Genomic DNA, 20,046 nt, shown 5'->3' on the forward strand with positions numbered 1-20,046 from the left:
TTTAAAGTAGTAACATTTTAGTTTGCGAAAAGTAAATTTATTAAATTGTATATTTTTCTGAGGGTCGTAAGAAATGCCTGTAATCATTTAAAGTAGTAACATTTTAGTTTGCGAAAAGTAAATTTATTAAATTGTATATTTTTCTGAGGGTCGTAAGGAATGCCTGTAATCATTTAAAGTAGTAACATTTTAGTTTGCGAAAAGTAAATTTATTAAATTGTATATTTTTCTGAGGGTCGTAAGGAATGCCTGTAATCATTTAAAGTAGTAACATTTTAGTTTGCGAAAAGTAAACTTATTAAATTGTATATTTTTCTGAGGGTCGTAAGAAATGCCTGTAATCATTTAAAGTAGTAACATTTTAGTTTGCGAAAAGTAAATTTATTAAATTGTATATTTTTTCTGAGGGTCGTAAGGAATGCCTGTACTCATTTAAAGTAGTAACATTTTAGTTTTCGAAAAGTAAATTTATTAAATTGTATATTTTTTCTGAGGGTCGTAAAGAATGCCTGTAATCATTTAAAGTAGTAACATTTTAGTTTGCAAAAAGTAAATTTATTAAATTGTATATTTTTTCTGAGGGTCGTAAGGAATGCCTGTAATCATTTAAAGTAGTAACATTTTAGTTTGCAAAAAGTAAATTTATTAAATTGTATATTTTTTCTGAGGGTCGTAAGGAATGCCTGTACTCATTTAAAGTAGTAACATTTTAGTTTGCAAAAAGGAAATTTATTAAATTGTATATTTTTCTGAGGGTCGTAAGGAATGCCTGTAATCATTTAAAGTAGTAACATTTTAGTTTGCGAAAAGTAAATTTATTAAATTGTATATTTTTCTGAGGGTTGTAAGGAATGCCTGTAATCATTTAAAGTAGCAACATTTTAGTTTGCGAAAAGTAAATTTATTAAATTGTATATTTTTTCTGAGGGTCGTAGAAAATGCCTGTAATCATTTAAAGTAGTAACATTTTAGTTTGCAAAAAGTAAATTTATAAAATTGTATATTTTTTCTGAGGGTCGTAAGGAATGCCTGTAATCATTTAAAGTAGTAACATTTTAGTTTGCGAAAAGTAAATCTATTAAATTGTATATTTTTCTGAGGGTCGTAAGGAATGCCTGTAATCATTTAAAGTAGTAACATTTTAGTTTGCGAAAAGTAAATTTATTAAATTGTATATTTTTTCTGAGGGTCGTAAAGAATGCCTGTAATCATTTAAAGTAGTAACATTTTAGTTTGCGAAAAGTAAATCTATTAAATTGTATATTTTTCTGAGGGTTGTAAGGAATGCCTGTAATCATTTAAAGTAGTAACATTTTAGTTTGCGAAAAGTAAATTTATTAAATTGTATATTTTTTCTGATGGTCGTAAGGAATGCCTGTACTCATTTAAAGTAGTAACATTTTAGTTTGCAAAATAATTTATTAAATTGTATATTTTTTCTGAGGGTCGTAAGGAATGCCTGTAATAATTTAAAGTAGCAACATTTTAGTTTGCGAAAAGTAAATTGAGTAAACTGTATATTTTTTCACAGCGTAACAAAATAAAAAAATGATTAACGAATCAAGAAAAACCAGCAAACATACCGGAAACGTAAAGAAGAAAAAAAAAGAAGGAAATCCAGTGAACATTACCGAAGATTCGACTCTAATTCAATTTCTCGGCAATCAGTTCAGAAACCTCGTCAACTCATTGCCATTTACTTCGTACTTTTTATTTCATAGACTCTATTCTCCAACGTTAAAGCTTATTATCAATGATAAATAAAATATTGTAAAAAAAAAAACAAATTTTGTAGTGCCATTCTATCTCAGACGAACCCCTCAGACGTATTTCACGTGAAAACATTCGGTTGTTTCACCGTACAGTGTCCTTGATGATTTTTTTTATGTAGATCTATATCTATAAACTCGGCTCAGTATAGAAGTTGCATTTCGGGCTATGAAATCTACGAAAATAATGATATAGTGAAAATCGCTAAATTTTAAAATACTAGACTTGCAATAATGTTACTATAAATAATTATAGAGCAAGGAGCCTGGCAGCGGTTATATACAATGACGTCGCGTGCACCTCTCCTTTTTCTCCATGGCGATGCCTGAAGATAACGTCATTTTTCGTCCACTCGACAGCATTCCCTCAATTTATCTCGGCATCCGGTTGACGTAACATGTTTGATGTCGTTGTAAAGCGCTTGAAAAGATCTATCTAATAGAGTGCGACTTTACTGTGTTCAACGCGAAATTAAGTAAATATTTTTTTTTTCAAGAATAAACCTACATTTTGAATATACCATGCAAATCCGCTTATGAACGTAATAAGAAATGGCGAAAATCTCAACAGGAGGCAAGAGTACGTCAAAAGGAATCTACAAGCCCAAAATTACCAGCACTGAGCGAGTTGAACGGTTTCAATAGCGCAAGAAATAAACCTACGAATAAACTTGCCACTAAACTAGGTATCGAACTTATATCTGGACGTCCGGAATCGAGGACCGTTTTTGCAAAACTTGCTAACTGAAAAAACTAAATTTTACAGGAGAGACAAAACACTATAGTAAGCAAGTTTTGCTGTATGTCTTACTTATAGCAGAAAGCAAGTTTTGAATAAACGATCACACTTTGACACACTACAATGAAGAGAAATAACCCAATTTTACTAAGACGCCTTGAACATCATGTAGAGGCCTGCCTTATGTTAACGAATCCATCAAAATCTCAATTTTTCAAATTTTGCAGTTAGCAAGTTTTGCAAAAACGGTCTTCAATCGCAATTTAATTTTGTTCTAAACATTCCTTTTTATTTATCGTCCAATACATGACGCAGTCATACCCAAAAACTTGGGTCTCCATCACACTTGAGCCTATACAGGGAGAACCATAAGTAACGCCATTAATTTCAGGTGTTTTTCTGTGAGATATTTCAAACAGAAAGTTTAAACAATTTTGCTCTTTTTAGCTTCCTTTCCGAGATATTGTTTTAGAGCCTTGTTTTGGGAAAGCCGTTGATTAAATTCCCAATATACTCAGTCAATTTAAGACAGCAGTGTAGGCTGCTATGACAATAAAATATAATTGAAAGAATTTTAGTTTTATCCTTTTAAATTGCAGATCCGAACAAATGTAACGCTGAAAAATTCCGTTAAAAAACGAAAAGTTACATTTGTTCGGATCGAATTTCTGCACATTTCAAGGACAAAACTGAAATTCTTTCGATATTTTAGTATTATAATTAACTGCTCACTTAAACTGAGTGAGCATATTGAGAATTAAATCAATGACTTTCCCAAAACCGCTATGAAATATTTCATATGAAACAATTTTTATCTCGAAAAGGAAGCAAAAACCAACAAAATTGTATTCGACTTTTTATTTCAAATATCTCAAAGAATAACAATACTTACGGTTCACTCTATATACATTTCTATTACCATAATCGCTAGATCATTTTTCATTTCATGAAACCTAAAACTTCTGCTTCTCGTTAAATAACTATAAGCGTCAATTGAGGGCTAAAAATATAATTTATGTTTTCAGTACGTAACACGTTTTCATGCATGTAACATTAATAAAATGTATACCTACATTGCTAACTACACAATATTAATAAAAAAGTTATCATGGCTTAATTTAGAACAAAAATAGAACTGGAAGATTTCTAGCATATGCAAGAATGCTCCAGGTTACATTAACCAGTCATGTCTCATCTTTATTAATTCAATTCTATCAGACTTCATCCTGCCATCTCAAGTAATGAATTTCACTTTATAGGCTCTTGCTAGCCAGAAACGAAATTCTTCAGCTGCCAGATAAGTAAAGTACAGAAAGATAATGATATATCAAGAGGTGATAGCGTATTAATTGAGACTAAAAACTATTTTAATATAAACAGTCTCCATTATTATAACCTACATCTTACTCTAAAGCAGTGGTGTCCAATTCTTTGACTGCAAGCGTTTATTGATGTTGGATGAACTCCAAAAATTTTATATTTCCAAGGTTAGCAAAATTTCGCTATATTATTACACGACAAGACACGTTCGAACTAGAGATGAACAAAACTAACTGCCGATTTCGCTAGCTATGTTCGTTTCATTTGTCTTTCGAGTCTCGTTTCGTAACTCCCGTGCGCTTCGAGTCTTGTTCATCATTCTCGAAATAGCATTTGGTCGGCGTGGAAAGATTTCGTAACTTTGAATAACATACATCATTGAAATAAATAACATTATAAATATTTAATTGGGGGCGGCCGGGTAGCTCAGTTGGTAGAGCAGCTGGCTACGGGCTGGAAGGTCCGGGGTTCGATCCCAGGTGGTGACAGGATTTTTTTCTCGTTGCCAAACTTTCAGAACGGCCCCGAGGTTCACTCAGCCTCCTATAAAATTGAGTACCAGGTCTTTCCTGGGGGTAAAAGGCGGTCAGAGCGTGGTGCCGACCACACCACCTCATTCTAGTGCCGAGGTCATGGAAAGCATGGGGCTCTACCTCCATGCCCCCCAAGTGCCTTCATGGCATGTTACGGGGATACCTTTTACCTTTATAAATATTTAATTGAGACAAAAAAGAAAAAACAGAACAGTATTTTAGTTATCAAAATATTCTGGTTCTATTATTATTATTACATATGGTTATATAAATAGAAAAAAAAAATTTTTTTTCAAATAAATTTGCATTTCTAAGAAACATAAAACATAACATTAAATAAAGCGTAAATATTTTTTTACTTGAGATTGTACACTTGATCTAAAAAATACGAAAAAAATTCCTAGCCTTTTAATAAGAGGCTAGTAATTAAATGAAGATTGGGGGCGATTCAAGGCTGCTTGACATTCATTCCCGAGTCCCGAAGTCTCGAAACACTCACAAGCAGTCTTTACGTCAACAACGTGACATATACAACATTGTCGTGCGGGTTTTCGACTTTGCGGGCGCTGTTAGTCTTGCTTTCCCGATCGTTGTTCAACTCTAGTGCGAACTAACACAACAAAACAAATCCCTACGTGGACGACATATCTGTAATTGAATCTTCGTCACCTCTGATGAGAAATAATCATATAAATTACGGATGTACCATCCTTTTAATGCAGTGGTAACCAACTCAGCTGCCCTTACGAGGCATTGTGTGCGCTCATTGCAGCCACGAGCGACAAAGAGCAACGTTCGCATTGTAAGGTTTGGGACAATCTCCTCTCGCATAGACGTACTGCTCGGGTGCAGCGAACGTGTCCTTGTATAAAGAGAACTAGTTGATCACCCCTCTTTTAATAGCAGTTCAAGGCGAAATTTCTATTACTTTAGTCTTGTGGTATTGAATTTTTAACGCATGTATGTAGCCTATTTTGAAGTTATTTTTGTAATACTTTTACGGATAACAAAATCCCATATTTGTTTTCCTGACAGAAAATTAAAAAAAATTACGAGTTACAACGGTGAAAAAGGATCAATAAAAATGCCACGTATAATGGAACTACCAACAGAAAATCTGACATATTAACATTATGGTCACCATGAATTTCGTAAGATTTATATTTGAAATAATAACAACGCACTTTGTTGACAAGCCTTTATGATTGTATAACTGCTGAGTTCACATTCCTAATTTTAAGACTTTTAAGTATAAATTTTAGTATTGTAATTTCACGGTATAAATAATTTCTCATATATTTCGCAAAATTTTTACTACTCCCATGTTCATAGATATAATAAACTAAAGAGGTGGATGGCACCGAATATTGCGTAATCCTTACTTGTCCTATCAGGGATGTGCCTATGCATGGTAGACGTCCTAAGATTACTGAATTGAGTTATGGAAATGTAGTACGCTCGTTAACTATATTTCTCTGGATTTTAAAATATGCACAGGTATAAAAAAAATTAAGAGATCATAATTTCATTCAATCTGCTTAAGAATTCCAAAAGCTGCACTACAAAATAAATCTGAAATAATTTTACATTTTCATCGTATCAGGAGTTTTGGATTTTTAAATGTTTGTTAAATTTATTTCAGTGGTTATATTATCCATTTCATTTTCAGTTATTTCTTATCAGTGATTTAAAAACATTGATATGCCTATATGATTCTTTATAAATACTCGGTGTGCTATTATTTAAGAGCTTCATTGCGGAATAAAAATGGAATTATATTTCTCTAAAGCAAAGTTCAAGAGAAATAGCCTTGCAATTGACTTTTATTAAAACTTATAAAATGTGATTTTTGAAGACGGCGCGCGATTTCTATGAGCCAATACCACTACTGATAGCAATCAAGGACAAATACTTCACCACATAGGAAGTTGAGGCTTTAAAAGTATGGATTCAGAGAAGGCACGCACCATACGAATGCACGGATGGCAAACGACAATTACAAAGTTATTTCTCTTTTATTATAGTTTTCATTGTACAAAGAAATCTTAAGATTTTTGGACACCCCTGCTCTTGAGAAGCATCCCTAAGCTGTAATACACATTCTCACAATCATGACTGTTTCTCACCTGTCCCGTTGATCCCTGAGGGACGGATCCTCGCGTCGTAGCGCCCTGGCCCCAGGATCTGATCCAACACCTGCTTCTCCTTCTCCCTGAAGTTTACTTTTCCCTGGTTACACCTAAAACGCAATAAAGAACTCCCTTGAGTCTCAGCACTAGATTTCGGATATTCATGACTTAAAAGCAGAAAAATATTCAATGAATTATGCCCTTGGTTGCTAAAAGGTATAGGGGAGAGTCGGGTAGTATCGGACATCGAGTAATATCGGACAGCGAGTTTCTTTCAACTACCACACGATAATAGTGCCTGATTGACATGATTACGTTTCTGTGATGTCGCATAGAGAAACGTAACCATGTCATTCAGGTACTACCATATGGTGGTAGATGAAAGAAACGCACTGTCCGATACTACCCGATGTCCGATACTACCCGACTCTCCCCTACTATGATATTTTTTTTGAAAATGTTCCCTAAAATTAAAGGAAAACTTATAAATTTTAACATATTTATTTAAGTAACCCTATTAAACTACTACATTACGTCTAGATATGAACTTTTTGGTCGGTTACCTGCTATTGTTAATTGGTTGGATAAGTAGTTTATCCGATCATTTCAGGTTCGTTTGTCCACTTTGTATTGTCCACAGTCATATAGTCCATTTTCATTTGATATTTTTTTTACTAGATTTTTATTGCAAGTAAAAATTACGCAAAATAACAAAGATTTTACAACACTATTGTAATATTCGCATATGAATATTCTTCAAAATTCGAAATTGATTACAAATCTCATAGTCAAATAATCTACATATTACAAATTATTGTATAAATACAAGGTAACGTCCACACCTGTGGAGTAACGGTCAGCGCGTCTGGCTGCGAAACCAGGTGGCCCGGGTTCGAATCCAGGTCGGGGCAAGTTACCTGGTTGAGGTTTTTTCCGGGGTTTTCCCTCAACCCAATACGAGCAAATGCTGGGTAACTTTCGGTGCTGGACCCCGGACTCATTTCACCGGCATTATCACCTTCATATCATTCAGACGCTAAATGACCTAGATGTTGACACAGCGTCGTAAAATAACAAAAAAAAAAAATAATAAAAAATACAAGGTAACTGGGTCACACCCGAAAAAGCAAGAGGCTTGAAGTCGGGTGTGACCAATAATGAAAACTGGATAGAAGAAAAAAAATAATAAATACAATAATAATAATAATAATAATAATAATAATAATAATAATAATAATAATAATAATAATAATAATAATAATAATCTGATTAAATCTGTTAAATGCAACTACACATAAAGTTTAAAAAAGAATAAAAAAAACAAAAACAAACAAACAAACAAAACGTAGCATAGCCTATACATGAACATACTAAGTTAAGAATACACCATTGTTAAAGTGACAGAAAAAAAATAAAGAAAGAATAAGAATTTACATGATTATAATTTTAAAAACAGTTTAAGCACTTGTTTTTTTAATAATGTATTGTTTAATAATTTTAGTTTAGGATTTCTCTTTATAAAATCATTATATAATCTTGGACCGTAATTAGAACTGTGCCTTAGACCTGCTTCAGTCTTACATTTTGGTTCAATGAGGGGGAGCGAAATATTGTATCTTCTTGTGTTGTGGCCGTGATCGGATGATATGAATTTAGCTTGATATTTATGGTAATGATTCAAAATAGTATACATATAAATTTGCTTGATATTAAAAAAATTAAATTCTTTATATATGAGATGAGTTGGATGATCAAGTTTACTTCTTAAACATATTTTAATAATTCTTTTATGTAGTAATATTAATGGGCGAATGGTACTCTGTGACAATCCACCCCATCCTATAATTCCATACTGTATTATAGACTGAACTAGGCTAAAAATATTGTTCTCAATAGTTTTACTGGCATAAAGCGACGCAGTTGAACAAATTTGTATAGAGTTTTACGTAATTAGTAGTTAATATGAAAATTCCATTTTAAGTTTTGATCGATGAAGAAACCTAAATATTTCACGTGGGTTGATGAACGTAGTTTAGGACAATTGCAATACGCGGACATTTCGTCTACTATTTTTTTTGTCCATAAAGAGTTCGTCCATTTTCAATATTGTCCATTAATATCATAGATCCACAAATATTTTGTTCATTTTTTTCGACCACATTTTTTGTCCATTTTCTTTGTATCCAACTTTTTTGTCCATTTTTTTCTAAATTACATTTAAAATTTTGTCCATACAATTAAATACAAGAAAAATTGAATTGAAGTTAAAATAAGACAATTTCATCATTATTGATATGTTTTTTTATGATTTTCATGATAGTGAAATCCAATTTAATCTGTGTGTCAGAACTCTTAATGAAGAATCAAATTTATACAGCACAATTTCAAAGAGATTATAATGGCACATTTACTTCCTTCGTCTAAAGGCAAGATTGACAAGTTTCAAATGACAAGCCAAAAAACAATTTCAAACAGGTATTGTGCAAATAATTTAACATTATAATTCTTTTAATAATTCAGGAAAAAAATAGATGGAAAAGAATGATTAAGAGTAGTTATATTTGAGAATGCAGAATGAATAAAAAAATAAAATGAAAATAAAAAGAAACAATGCAAATTAGTAAGAAAAGGAATATCCAATATTTAATACGAAATTGAGAAATGGAAGGGAGTGAGTCTAGGTAAAAGAGAGAATAGAAGAGGATAGATAGGGAAGGATAGATAGCAATTCAGTTAAAACAGAAGAATAGGAAGTAACCAGAAAATACTTGGCAAATGAATATTTTAACATAATAGGGTGGTATATATTAAAGGAATGGCGGATCGAAAAGAATAAATGTAAAGATCCACCATAACTATGAATTCTTAAGGGGAGAGAATGGTATTTTTTTAACTTTTTTCCTAATTCGTGTAAAATATTAATTTTTTGTATGTAGAGAGCTCATAGCTGTGGCAACTCAACCAAATAAAAATATTTTGAATAAAAATTATTTGGGGGCCCAAATTTGAAAAAAAAAATACACCCAATGCAGGATTGTACTAAAACCGATATATCTAAACCGTTTTTAAAGATAGATTTAAACTCTTTTTTGCAATGTATTTGCAAAAGCATGTTCTACAAACTGTCTGTAACAGAATTTTAATATTAGTCCCTACGTTTGTAAAATAAACAATTAAAATTTAATAACAATAATCTGATTTCCTTTCTTGCAAACAAACGGACGTATTTTTAAAATGAAATCAATTAACGAAATTCCGTTACAGAGAAAAGTTTCCTAATATTCTAAAGAATGTGTGTTCTAAATTTCATGCATGTATCTTAATAGTTCAGAAATTATATCCATTTTTGTCTGGCAATGTAGCAAAAAAATTAAGTTACTGGAAACCAATGAAAGCGGGCGTGTGTTTTAAAAATCCATAGTGCAGGAAGTTTAAAAATAACGTCTCAACATCCGATAAGGGCACAAATACCCACAAAATGTTATGAAATGCATTCCACACATATCAAAGAGTATTTTAAAGAAAAAAAAATTTGAAAATTTAATTTACCAGAAACAACAATAAAAGTGGGCGAGTGATTTAAAAATCCATAACGCAGGAAGTTTAAAAATGGCGACTCAACATCCGGTAAGGGCACAAATACCCACAAAATGTTATGCTATGCATTCCACACATATCACAGAGTATTTTAAAGAAACAATTTTTTTTTTGAAAATTTACTCATTTTTCACCAAAAAATACCATCCTCTCCCCTTAAGTTAGCTGACAAATCAATATCAATTACTTTTAAGTCGCAGATAACAGAGGCAGGTAGCTTTGGGACGGAAGTGAGTGATACATTTTGAAAATCAGGAATGGAATTGATGCAGTCTTTTCTGTAAACATGTTTATGGAAACTGAACTGAAATGGCCCTAAGCAAGTAGACCTACCCTTCGCTCCCTATTCCCAGTCGGAGTAATGTAAATTACCTCTAAGGGGACTTTTTACCATTTTGTAAGTATGTAAATTGCCTCCTGTTTACTAGGGGTGTATGTAAATTGCCTCCTATTTCCTTTCAAATCCGTCACTGAGTGCATCTCGCAACGTACTCCTTGTTCATACACCGAAATGACATCAGTCCATAGAAAACTTATAAATATTTGGATAGCTCGCATTGGAAATACTGTTAACTTCATTGAAGTTCTTGAACAAATACAGAGCGACACCTATGAGTCTCTTAGAAGCCTGGACAAAAAGAATAAATCTATTTCGCGCAAATAATTATTTTCACAAAATAAAATACTTGCACTTCGGCAAAAACAGATTACTAAAAGTAAAGTAAATACGTGGCGCTACAGTCCATGAAGAGCCAAGACCGACCAGCCAACTGCTCACCTCACGTCCACATGCCGAAGCAGAGGTGAACGATCATCCAACCAGGAGGTATCGTGTGGTTAGCACGATGATCCCCCAGCCGTTATAGCTGGTTTGCGAAACCGGATTTTCGCTACCTATCGTAGCTCCCGAAGTGCATCACGATGCTGGATGGGCACCGGTCCCATATACTGGCCGGAATTTCATTTTTTTAACTTGGTTATTTAACGACGCTGTATCAACTACGAGGTTATTTAGCGTCGATGGGATTGGTGAGAGCGAGATATTTGGCGAGATGAGGACGAGGATTCGCCATAGATTACCTGGCATTTGTCCCGAAATTTCATGAGAAAATTTCTTCCCCCATGAGGACTCGAACCAGAGCGCATTCCGTAACGCGAGTCCAAGACAGGATGCCTTAGACCACGACGCCACGGTGCTGGACAAAAACAGATTAGTAGACTTGAGTTTATAAGGGCTGGTGGCTGGAAATTCCTGCCTGTTTAAAGAATCGGTAATTAATGTTTTAAACGCATTTTAAATTTTATGACGAAGTTTGTCTAACTGAAGATGATAAATATTTTAATCATACTGAATCACACTTTTAACCATACCAGTAAATTGTGCGAATTAAGCATGTAAGCCTGTATTACTGACAGTCCTAAGTCTGCAATTGGGAAGGAAAACATTGATTTCATTTGAACCCCAAAGTTACAGACGATGCATTCATTGATGATATAATGCCTTTGCAACCACAAGTTCACAGAGTTCAACAATTCTCGGTTTATGTTTGTGAAAGTCCACCGCTACGGAGTAACGGTTAGCACGCCTGACCGTGAAACGAGCAAACCCGGTCAAATTTCGTTTGGGACAAATTACCTAGTTGAGATTTTCTCCGAGGTTTCCCCTCAACCAATTGAAACATAATTGCTAGGTAACTTTCGACGTTGAACCTCGGACTCATTTCATGATCATAATTACACCTACCCTTCTTTCATCAATTTTTTCCATTTCTTTTTCATATTCCGAAATTGTTCTGATACAGAATCGGCAGTGGGCCGCCACCGAATTTGGACCCCGTGGTGTGTGGTCATTAGTTACTGGTGGTAGTACTATATACCGTGGATTCCCTTTTGGGTTCATGGAACTGGGGTTGAAGGGCCGCGGTGAGGCCTATGCGGAAAAGTTAAGGGATTCTATAGACTGTAGTGAAGTTCGTGGTGTATTTGCAAACGGGAATCACTTTCGCTTTCTCAGGAAAGAGGAGGAAATTTACGTGCCATAGGTCATGTAAACAGGGGGGCAATTTACGTATTTTTACATAGGGAGGCAATTTACTGTCTCCGTCCCACTTTACGCTCAGATTTAAGTTGAAAGAGGGCTGAGAACTCAGAATCGAATTTTATATGGGACTCAGCCAAATAATCTTTTTTAAAGGTTCGTTTCTTCATTCGGACACCAGTCTGAAATTTCCTTCGGTAGGGCACGAATGTGCCTGTGGCAGTGGCATACCCTGTAATCGTTAATTCCGTTATGAAATATTAGACAGAAATTTTATTACAGCCCGACAGCAGATGTATCAGAATTTGTCGCGATGTTTAATAAGACCCCCACGCCGGCGCTCCATATTTCAGCCGCCGGGCAACCAACAGGCGGCTCCCTCGTCTACCTGCGCGCGTTGCGGTGCAGGTCATCAATAATTCCAGAATTCGACGCCCTCTGCAGTCACCTCGCGTCTAGCCAGCCACCTCCTGGAGCACCGAGCGAGTCATATCATATTAATGTTAGCCTGCATACATAGATATACAAATGTCGTGCATCAGAACCATAAGCGAATTCCATACAAATTCATTTATCTTTCTCATTTTCCTCTTATTTATTTAGTACGTCGGTTGCGGTACATGCACATTCGAAGGCCTTGGACTGTTCACGTTCCATGGAACTCACGGCCGTAAGATATTATCTCACGTATGGCATAAATCTTTCTTTTTTATATTGGGTTATTTTACGACGCTGTATCAACATCTCGGGTTATTTAGCGTCTGAATGAAATGAAAGTGATAATGCCGGTAAAATGAGTCCAGGGTCCAGCACCGAAAGTTACCCAGCATTTGCTCGTATTGGGTTGAGGGAAAACCCCGGAAAAACCTCAACCAGGTAACTTGCCCCGACCAGGATTCGAACCCGGGCCACCTGGTTTCGCGCCCAGACGCGCTGACCGTTACTCCACAGGTGTGGACTAAATGTTTTTTACTATCAATGTTTCATCCTGTGTAGATTTAAATGTAACCTCAACACCATACCGCTTGGACCCTAGTGCACAAACGTATGGAATAATACATTAACAGTCTTACTAATAAACCGTGTATAGTTTTTATACGAGACTTATGCAGAGTTAAGACAGAAAACTTTACTAATAAACCATGCATAAGCGATTGATGTATAAAACAGGCTATAACTATACAATGGGAATTGCTTTGCAGTAGTTATATACACGAAACCCCTCGTTTAAGCGTTGTATATAGAGAAAAATGGCCGCCCCTCTAACAGCTGTTCTTATCGACTGTCATTTTATGATTATCTTTGCTTTGTAACCACAGAAGAACAAACAAAAGAGAACAGAATAATTAGAATAATATTGCTGTAGCTTGTACAGTCGCCATGACAGCCATCGATCCTTCCAGCAGGACCCTAGTGCACAAACGTATGGAATAATACATTAACAGTCTTACTAATAAACCGTGTATAGTTTTTATACGAGACTTATGCAGAGTTAAGACAGAAAACTTTACTAATAAACCATGCATAAGCGATTGATGTATAAACAGGCTGTAACTATACAATGGGAATTGCTTTGCAGTAGTTATATACACGAAACCCCTCGTTTAAGCGTTGTATATATAGAAAAATGGCCGCCCCTCTAACAGCTGTTCTTATCGACTGTCATTTTATGATTATCTTTGCTTTGTAACCACAGAAGAACAAACAAAAGAGAACAGAATAATTAGAATAATATTGCTGTAGCTTGTACTCTTCGACAAAAATATAGTGTGGTAATCGATTAGAACCAGTTGTACTGACGATACTTAACACGCCACACTAGAGCGCTCTACCGGATGCAATAGAGAACCTCAGATATTCTATTTCTTTTCGTAACGAACAGCGTATTCCGAATCTCACCGGTCCGGTGGCATCAATGACGTCACGTTGCAGCGAAATAAGGAGCAAAACTGCTGGAAGGATCGATGGCTGTCATGGCGACTGTACAAGTTGTTGTCTGTGCTACGCTAGCAAAATTTTGCAAAATTTTCGTACTGCCATCTCGTTCAAAGAAAAGATAGCATAAACCCGGTAGTAATAACGGGTCCGTTGACATGTTCGCTCATAAGCCATTAACATATTGTTTTTACGTTGTGCTCATTACAAACAATACAGCAGAACTAAAGCAGAACACACCGCCATGACACAACAGTGCACGATGTTATTCGTCTGCTAATTCCCTCCCTATACAAGAACCAATCAGATTCACTGATGGCGGCTGATGGAGACTGCCACCACCTCTGCAAGTTGATGGCACCGGTGCGACACCGGTGGAGCATCAATGACGTCATCGGTGGAATTCGGAACACCGTGATGCCATCGGATTGCTCACCGGTGAGATTCGGAATACGCTCGAAGTAATGACGAAACTATGACGTAGCTGTGTAACAGTTATACCGTTATACACGACGTATGTAGTGATTATTAGTAAGGAATTTATACACAACGTATAAACGAGCTACTCATTGTATAGGCTTAACGAATAGAAAGAAGAAGTATGCGCACTCCTATCTGTTCAGCATTGTCAACGGTGACCAAGAGAATTAGTGGCGCTGCGATCGGTATTGCTCAGTTGGAAGCGAATATCCATAAAAAAAGCAGTAGAGTGTTCGTTAATTTCGTTTGCTTTTTTCGTGTAATTAAGTGCGTTAAATACTTTAAGTGCCAATACACTAATCTGCAATTATTCGTACACCAGTGACAAGTGAGTAGCTCTCACGATTTATTTATTAAAGGACGAGATTATTATGTTTTTGTCGTGTTACATTTTTGAAGCAATGCTTTCGTGTTTTGTTCCGGGTTGTAGGGCGTGCGTGTTTCATTTGCTTATGCAAACAGAACAGACAATAAAAGAAAAATTGAGCGATGGAATGTGGGGCGACGTATTTCACGGGTGCATAGCCAGTATTACCTCAATTGTAATTCAGCCACCGGGAACAGGATGCTGCTTGGATCATGCCATGGATATCATATCGAAACTAATTTTTCACTATATGAAAATTCGGTTCTTCTTCCGGACGAAACAAATCCGACGAGAACTCCAAGCTCCGAGAGCCGCCAAATCATCTCGTAAATTCTCCAAAATGTCGGACAAGTAACTTGGTGAGTACATATTGCATGCCTACAAGCAGCCCTAAGTTAAGTTTTACATATTAAATTATTATTTGTTTTACAGTGTGATGTATATGAATGTGTTTTTCTTTCAAATAGTCTTAATGTTGTAAGTACAATGCCAGTTACGTACGTATGTGTAGCGAAAGGTAAACAGTGCAACTTACGTTAAATGTATTTACGTACTTACACACGGAACAGACTGAGCGAACTCTGCACTAGCGCCGCGTGGTATCGGCCGTTTGAATTAACAGAGTGCGACCACTACTTCTTTCTATTCGTTATGGTATAGGTATAAGACAGTTAAACGTCCGTATATAGATTTTTTATTAGTAAGACCGTAAAAGTAGAGGTGCAGCCTTGCAGAATTTATCGAAATTCATTTACAGTCTGTGAACATAATATGTGCAATCGACAAATGATCGTTTCACAGTTTCTGTTTTATTGCACAATCTCAATAACATTAATCTGAATGAAGAGGTGAGACCAACGATGAATTGTTCAATGGTTGAGCTGTTTGGACTTTTTTCATTGCTAATTGTCAAAATTATAACACAACGTTTCGAAGAGTGGATCTCTCTTCGCCTTCAGGTGAAAACCTACTGTTTGTAGCGAACCCCAAAGTAGATCCCCTCTTTGAAACGTTGTGTTATAATTTTGACAATCAGCAATGGAAAAACTCCAAACAGCTCAATCATTGATCAATAAAATTACATTAACGAATTTGATTAATTTCAATTACCTTTAATTGATGTTTTCGGAATTACTACTAACGTTTTCTGAAATAGGCTAAAATTTATCTTCTCTGAATTTTAACTGCACAGTCTGAATTACATATGATTTATTCTGAATATTACTTAATTAATGTGAAAGATAATTGACATTTTCTGATTGACTATTGATCTTTTCTGAAAGTTCAGTTCTTTATTTTATTATCAAGAGAAGATGATACCATCAAGAGTCCCATACAATTATTTGAAAGCACACAACTACTGAACGATCGACAATATTATTCGGATTTTATGAGTCTACCTCGATCTTTTTTGCAGTAAAGCTTCCCTTTCCTCCAGTATCAAACTTAACTGGAACTTAAAACTGAACATAAGTGTTAAGTTAAGGTATTTTAAGTTCATTTTTTCAATTATACTTTCCTAGGAAACTTAAGACTGAACTCAAAATTCTATATTTGCGCTGATGGCTGAACAGTGCTTGACAAGGATGCAAGAAAGTGAAGAAACTGAGCTATTATTGGATACTTTGACATTGTTTTTCGTGGACGGATTAGCAGATATCTAGTACAGTAAACAAAGTCCTGTCAAGTCGGTATCAACTGTAGTGGGATGTACGAATAAACATATACCGCAGTCACTATGTACAGGGTGTCCGGGAAAGACCTGACGAAAAAGAAGTAATTATATATATGAAACTATTACAGTTATTATCTCAATGTTTACACAGTTAGAAAGAGGAACTCAATAAGTTTTGTTACCTAGCAGCATGTTAGGCGCGTGCGCATACCATTGCGCAAGGAGAAAACGAGAAAAAGCTCGTTTTGCACAGCGTATGTAGTCAGTCTTGCTCTGAGAACTGGAAATGCAAGTTGTGCTTGTATCAAACGAACACCCGAACAATGTTTACCACAGTAGAGGAAACAATGCGTTTTATGGATGGCTGAATTGAAGTCAGTCAAGCGTGTACAACGTCGTTTCCAAACGGACAAGAGCTCACAGTGATAGGTAACACATACCAGAATATGCTGCGAAATTACGCTGTCTCACAACTACCACCAGAAACCGTGTTTCAACAGGACGGAGGCCCCTCTACACTATGCTAACCATGTGCGCTCATTTTCTGACCGTTGGATTGGAAGAGGCGGACCTACGCCATGGCCACCACGGTCGCCGGACATAACCCCACTGGATTTCTTTCTGTGAGGTTTTGTGAAAAACAAAGTGTATCGCACTCCTGTGACCGATATTGCAGAGTTACGTGGCCGAATCTACGAAGCAATAGGACTAGTCACACCGGAGATGCTTTCGCGTGTGTGACAGGAGATTGAGTATCACCTGGACATAGCCCCGGCCACAAATGATGCTCATATAGAGGTTCATTAAAATTTATTGTGTTTCCCTTTGTAACTGTCTAAACATCACGACAATAAATGCAAAAGTTTCAGAGATATAGTTATTTCTTTTTCGTCAGGTCTTTCCCGGACACCCTGTAGGCGAACATGATACATCCGATGGCTTTACTCGTTCATGTTTTTTATGTCTAGCAAGGTAGGACATTATGGATCACAACTCAAAATAAGGATTTGCAGGAAAAGTTGTATAGAATATTTTAGTTTTATTTTTACCTTATATTGTACCTACAAAGTTTGTACAGGTACTTATGAATCACGCTGTATACATGCTTCAAAAGGATAAATTAAAATGTTAATAAAGCAAGTTAAAATCTTAAAAAAAGTGGACTTAGGATACTTTGGAATCCACCTCTTTCAACTGACCCCGCAACATTCCCGAGCATCGTGGCGCACAGTTTGGGAACCACATAAATAAAGTGCAGTAGAACATAATGATGTTATTCTCCACACTAGTTCACCGAGGCTATTTCCCAATGTTGACGTCCACATGTCGTAATGCGGGACAGCCGTCACATATGCAACACACACGAATTTCCGTAACTCGTTTTGGGTGCTCCGAAACAGTTGACTGTATGTGTGCATCCAGAACATTTATCTCGACAGTCACTTCACTTCCTTTAACTGAATTTACTTCATGTGCAACACGAGTTCTTTAAATATGAAACTGGGAATAACCTCATTCGTCAGTACGGCGAAAATAAAATTATGCCAATTAACCCCGATGCAATTAACTGCTGAAATACTGCTACTCGAACAGCAATAATGTTAAGCCTTTTACGTATAATAAATACTTCACGGCACTGTGATCCGTAATGAAAGAAAAATGACAGAAATTCAAAATATAAGTTACTTACTGTAATAACATTAAGATCCACAGCCGAATACTAATGTTATTAGTAGTTACGCTATGAACCAATGTAACTTGTGTGATCAGGCCCAATTATTTTTAGTAGGTTATTTTACGACGCTTTATCAACATCTTTGGTTATTTAGCATCTGAATGAGATGAAGGTGATAATGCCGGTGAAATGAGTCCAGGGTCCAGCACCGAAAGTTACCTAGCATTTGCTTATGTTAGGTTGAAGGAAAACCACGGAAAAAACCTCAACCAGGTAACTTTCCCCGACCGGGAATCGAACCCGGGCCACCTGGTTTCGCGGCCAGACGCGCTAACCGTTACTCCACAGGTGTGGACCCCAATTATTCCACTCCCTCTCACTACGGGCATGAGGGCGTCAAATCTGCATATAACATTAGGCGTGCCGAGCGGACTGTCTCAGTAATATCTCGGTATCGAGAGCATTTACATACCTCTGCGACCACTCGTTTCAGGTACTTACCTACTTTTTGGAGAAAAATTTGCAATTTTAATCCCATTTTTAAAAACTCTTTTATGCCTGATTACTTGACACAAAATTAAGGATTTTCGCAAAAAAAATAAATAAATAAATAAATAAAACCTTCAAATATTTGGAGGAGGGGACAGGGGTGGCAATTTTTAAAGCGAAAACTGAAATTTGTTTGTTTTAGTCCTGGGCCCACAGTTTTTATGTTAGAACAAAATATCTTTCACTATGTTACTCATAAAAGAATACAAAATAGACTGTGAAAATATTTTTTCCCAATGTTATCCCATTAAGGAAAAACGTCAATTATTTTTAACATAAAAATAAAAATTTGAGATCTAGGAGTTTTAGATTAACTTTCATAAGCAGTAGGACTTGTTTGTAGTTTGGCACTTAACTATTCAGTTTCATTTTGGTTACATTCTAACAGCTGTATCTCTGTACCCAATAAAAATTGGACATGTTTATATGAACTGTTTTTACTCAGAACAGTCCATATTATCACCCTCTAAAATATTTCTATTCCTCCTGTAACACCCTGTATGTTATACAGTATTGTACCAGAGCTGTAAAATATTACCATGCCAACTAAAACATTACGACTTCTATATAATAACGACCATAAAGTTACATTAGAAATGATTTTCCACGCTATAGTATTTAATACAACATATCTGTCACAACAACCCCTATCTTTATAAACCATCTTTTCAAACTCCCCATCATTAGAAATATTAAGTCATTTCATTTTTTAAATTATTTTATAATGCTGTCATACAAAAAATATGTATTCAACACGTTATAACCACAGTCTACTATATACAGTCGCGAAGCTTGAGGTGTTTTTTTGCAAATCTCGTGATAAAGCGCTCCGAGCGGTTAGCAACTAGAAACAATAGACTGTCATAGACTGTTATAATTGCAAAAGAAACATTTCGGAAAATATTCGCGTTCAGTAAAATGTCTTTCTACGTATTCCTCGTCGTGGAGAGGTTTTTAAGTTCTTCTCCCTGTCATTCCATAGGAATTTTCGGGTTTTCACTTCTTAAATGAGAACTTCTTGCTTATTTCTTGACGATTCATAACTTGCAATTGTCTTTTTCTTTGGGTCGAAAATAGAAAATAATTATATATAACGGTGTAGACACGTGTATTAAACACTTTCTGAAAGAATTAGCACACTCGGTTGGCATTTATAGATTTTATTAACGTTTAACTCTATCCCAAAATTCTCTGATCGTACACTCATCCTGAAGTAATTAATTTTTTTTCCTACAAAAAA

At 35.6% G+C, this 20,046-nt stretch overlaps 1 protein-coding gene across 4 annotated transcripts in view; it reads right to left on the reverse strand.

Moving 5' to 3' along the window:
• GluClalpha (glycine receptor alpha 1) overlaps nt 1-20,046 on the reverse strand; it is a 475,474-nt gene that overhangs the window by 135,087 nt on the left and 320,341 nt on the right. For all 4 annotated transcript variants that reach the window (XM_069832489.1, XM_069832490.1, XM_069832491.1 and 1 more), the window contains exon 4: nt 6,488-6,600. In XM_069832489.1, coding sequence (XP_069688590.1) covers nt 6,488-6,600 — 113 coding nt within the window. The remainder of the gene's footprint in view (nt 1-6,487; nt 6,601-20,046) is intronic.

This window comes from Periplaneta americana, chromosome 8 (assembly GCF_040183065.1).
Source record: "Periplaneta americana isolate PAMFEO1 chromosome 8, P.americana_PAMFEO1_priV1, whole genome shotgun sequence".
In the NCBI taxonomy this organism is placed as follows: domain Eukaryota; kingdom Metazoa; phylum Arthropoda; class Insecta; order Blattodea; family Blattidae; genus Periplaneta; species Periplaneta americana.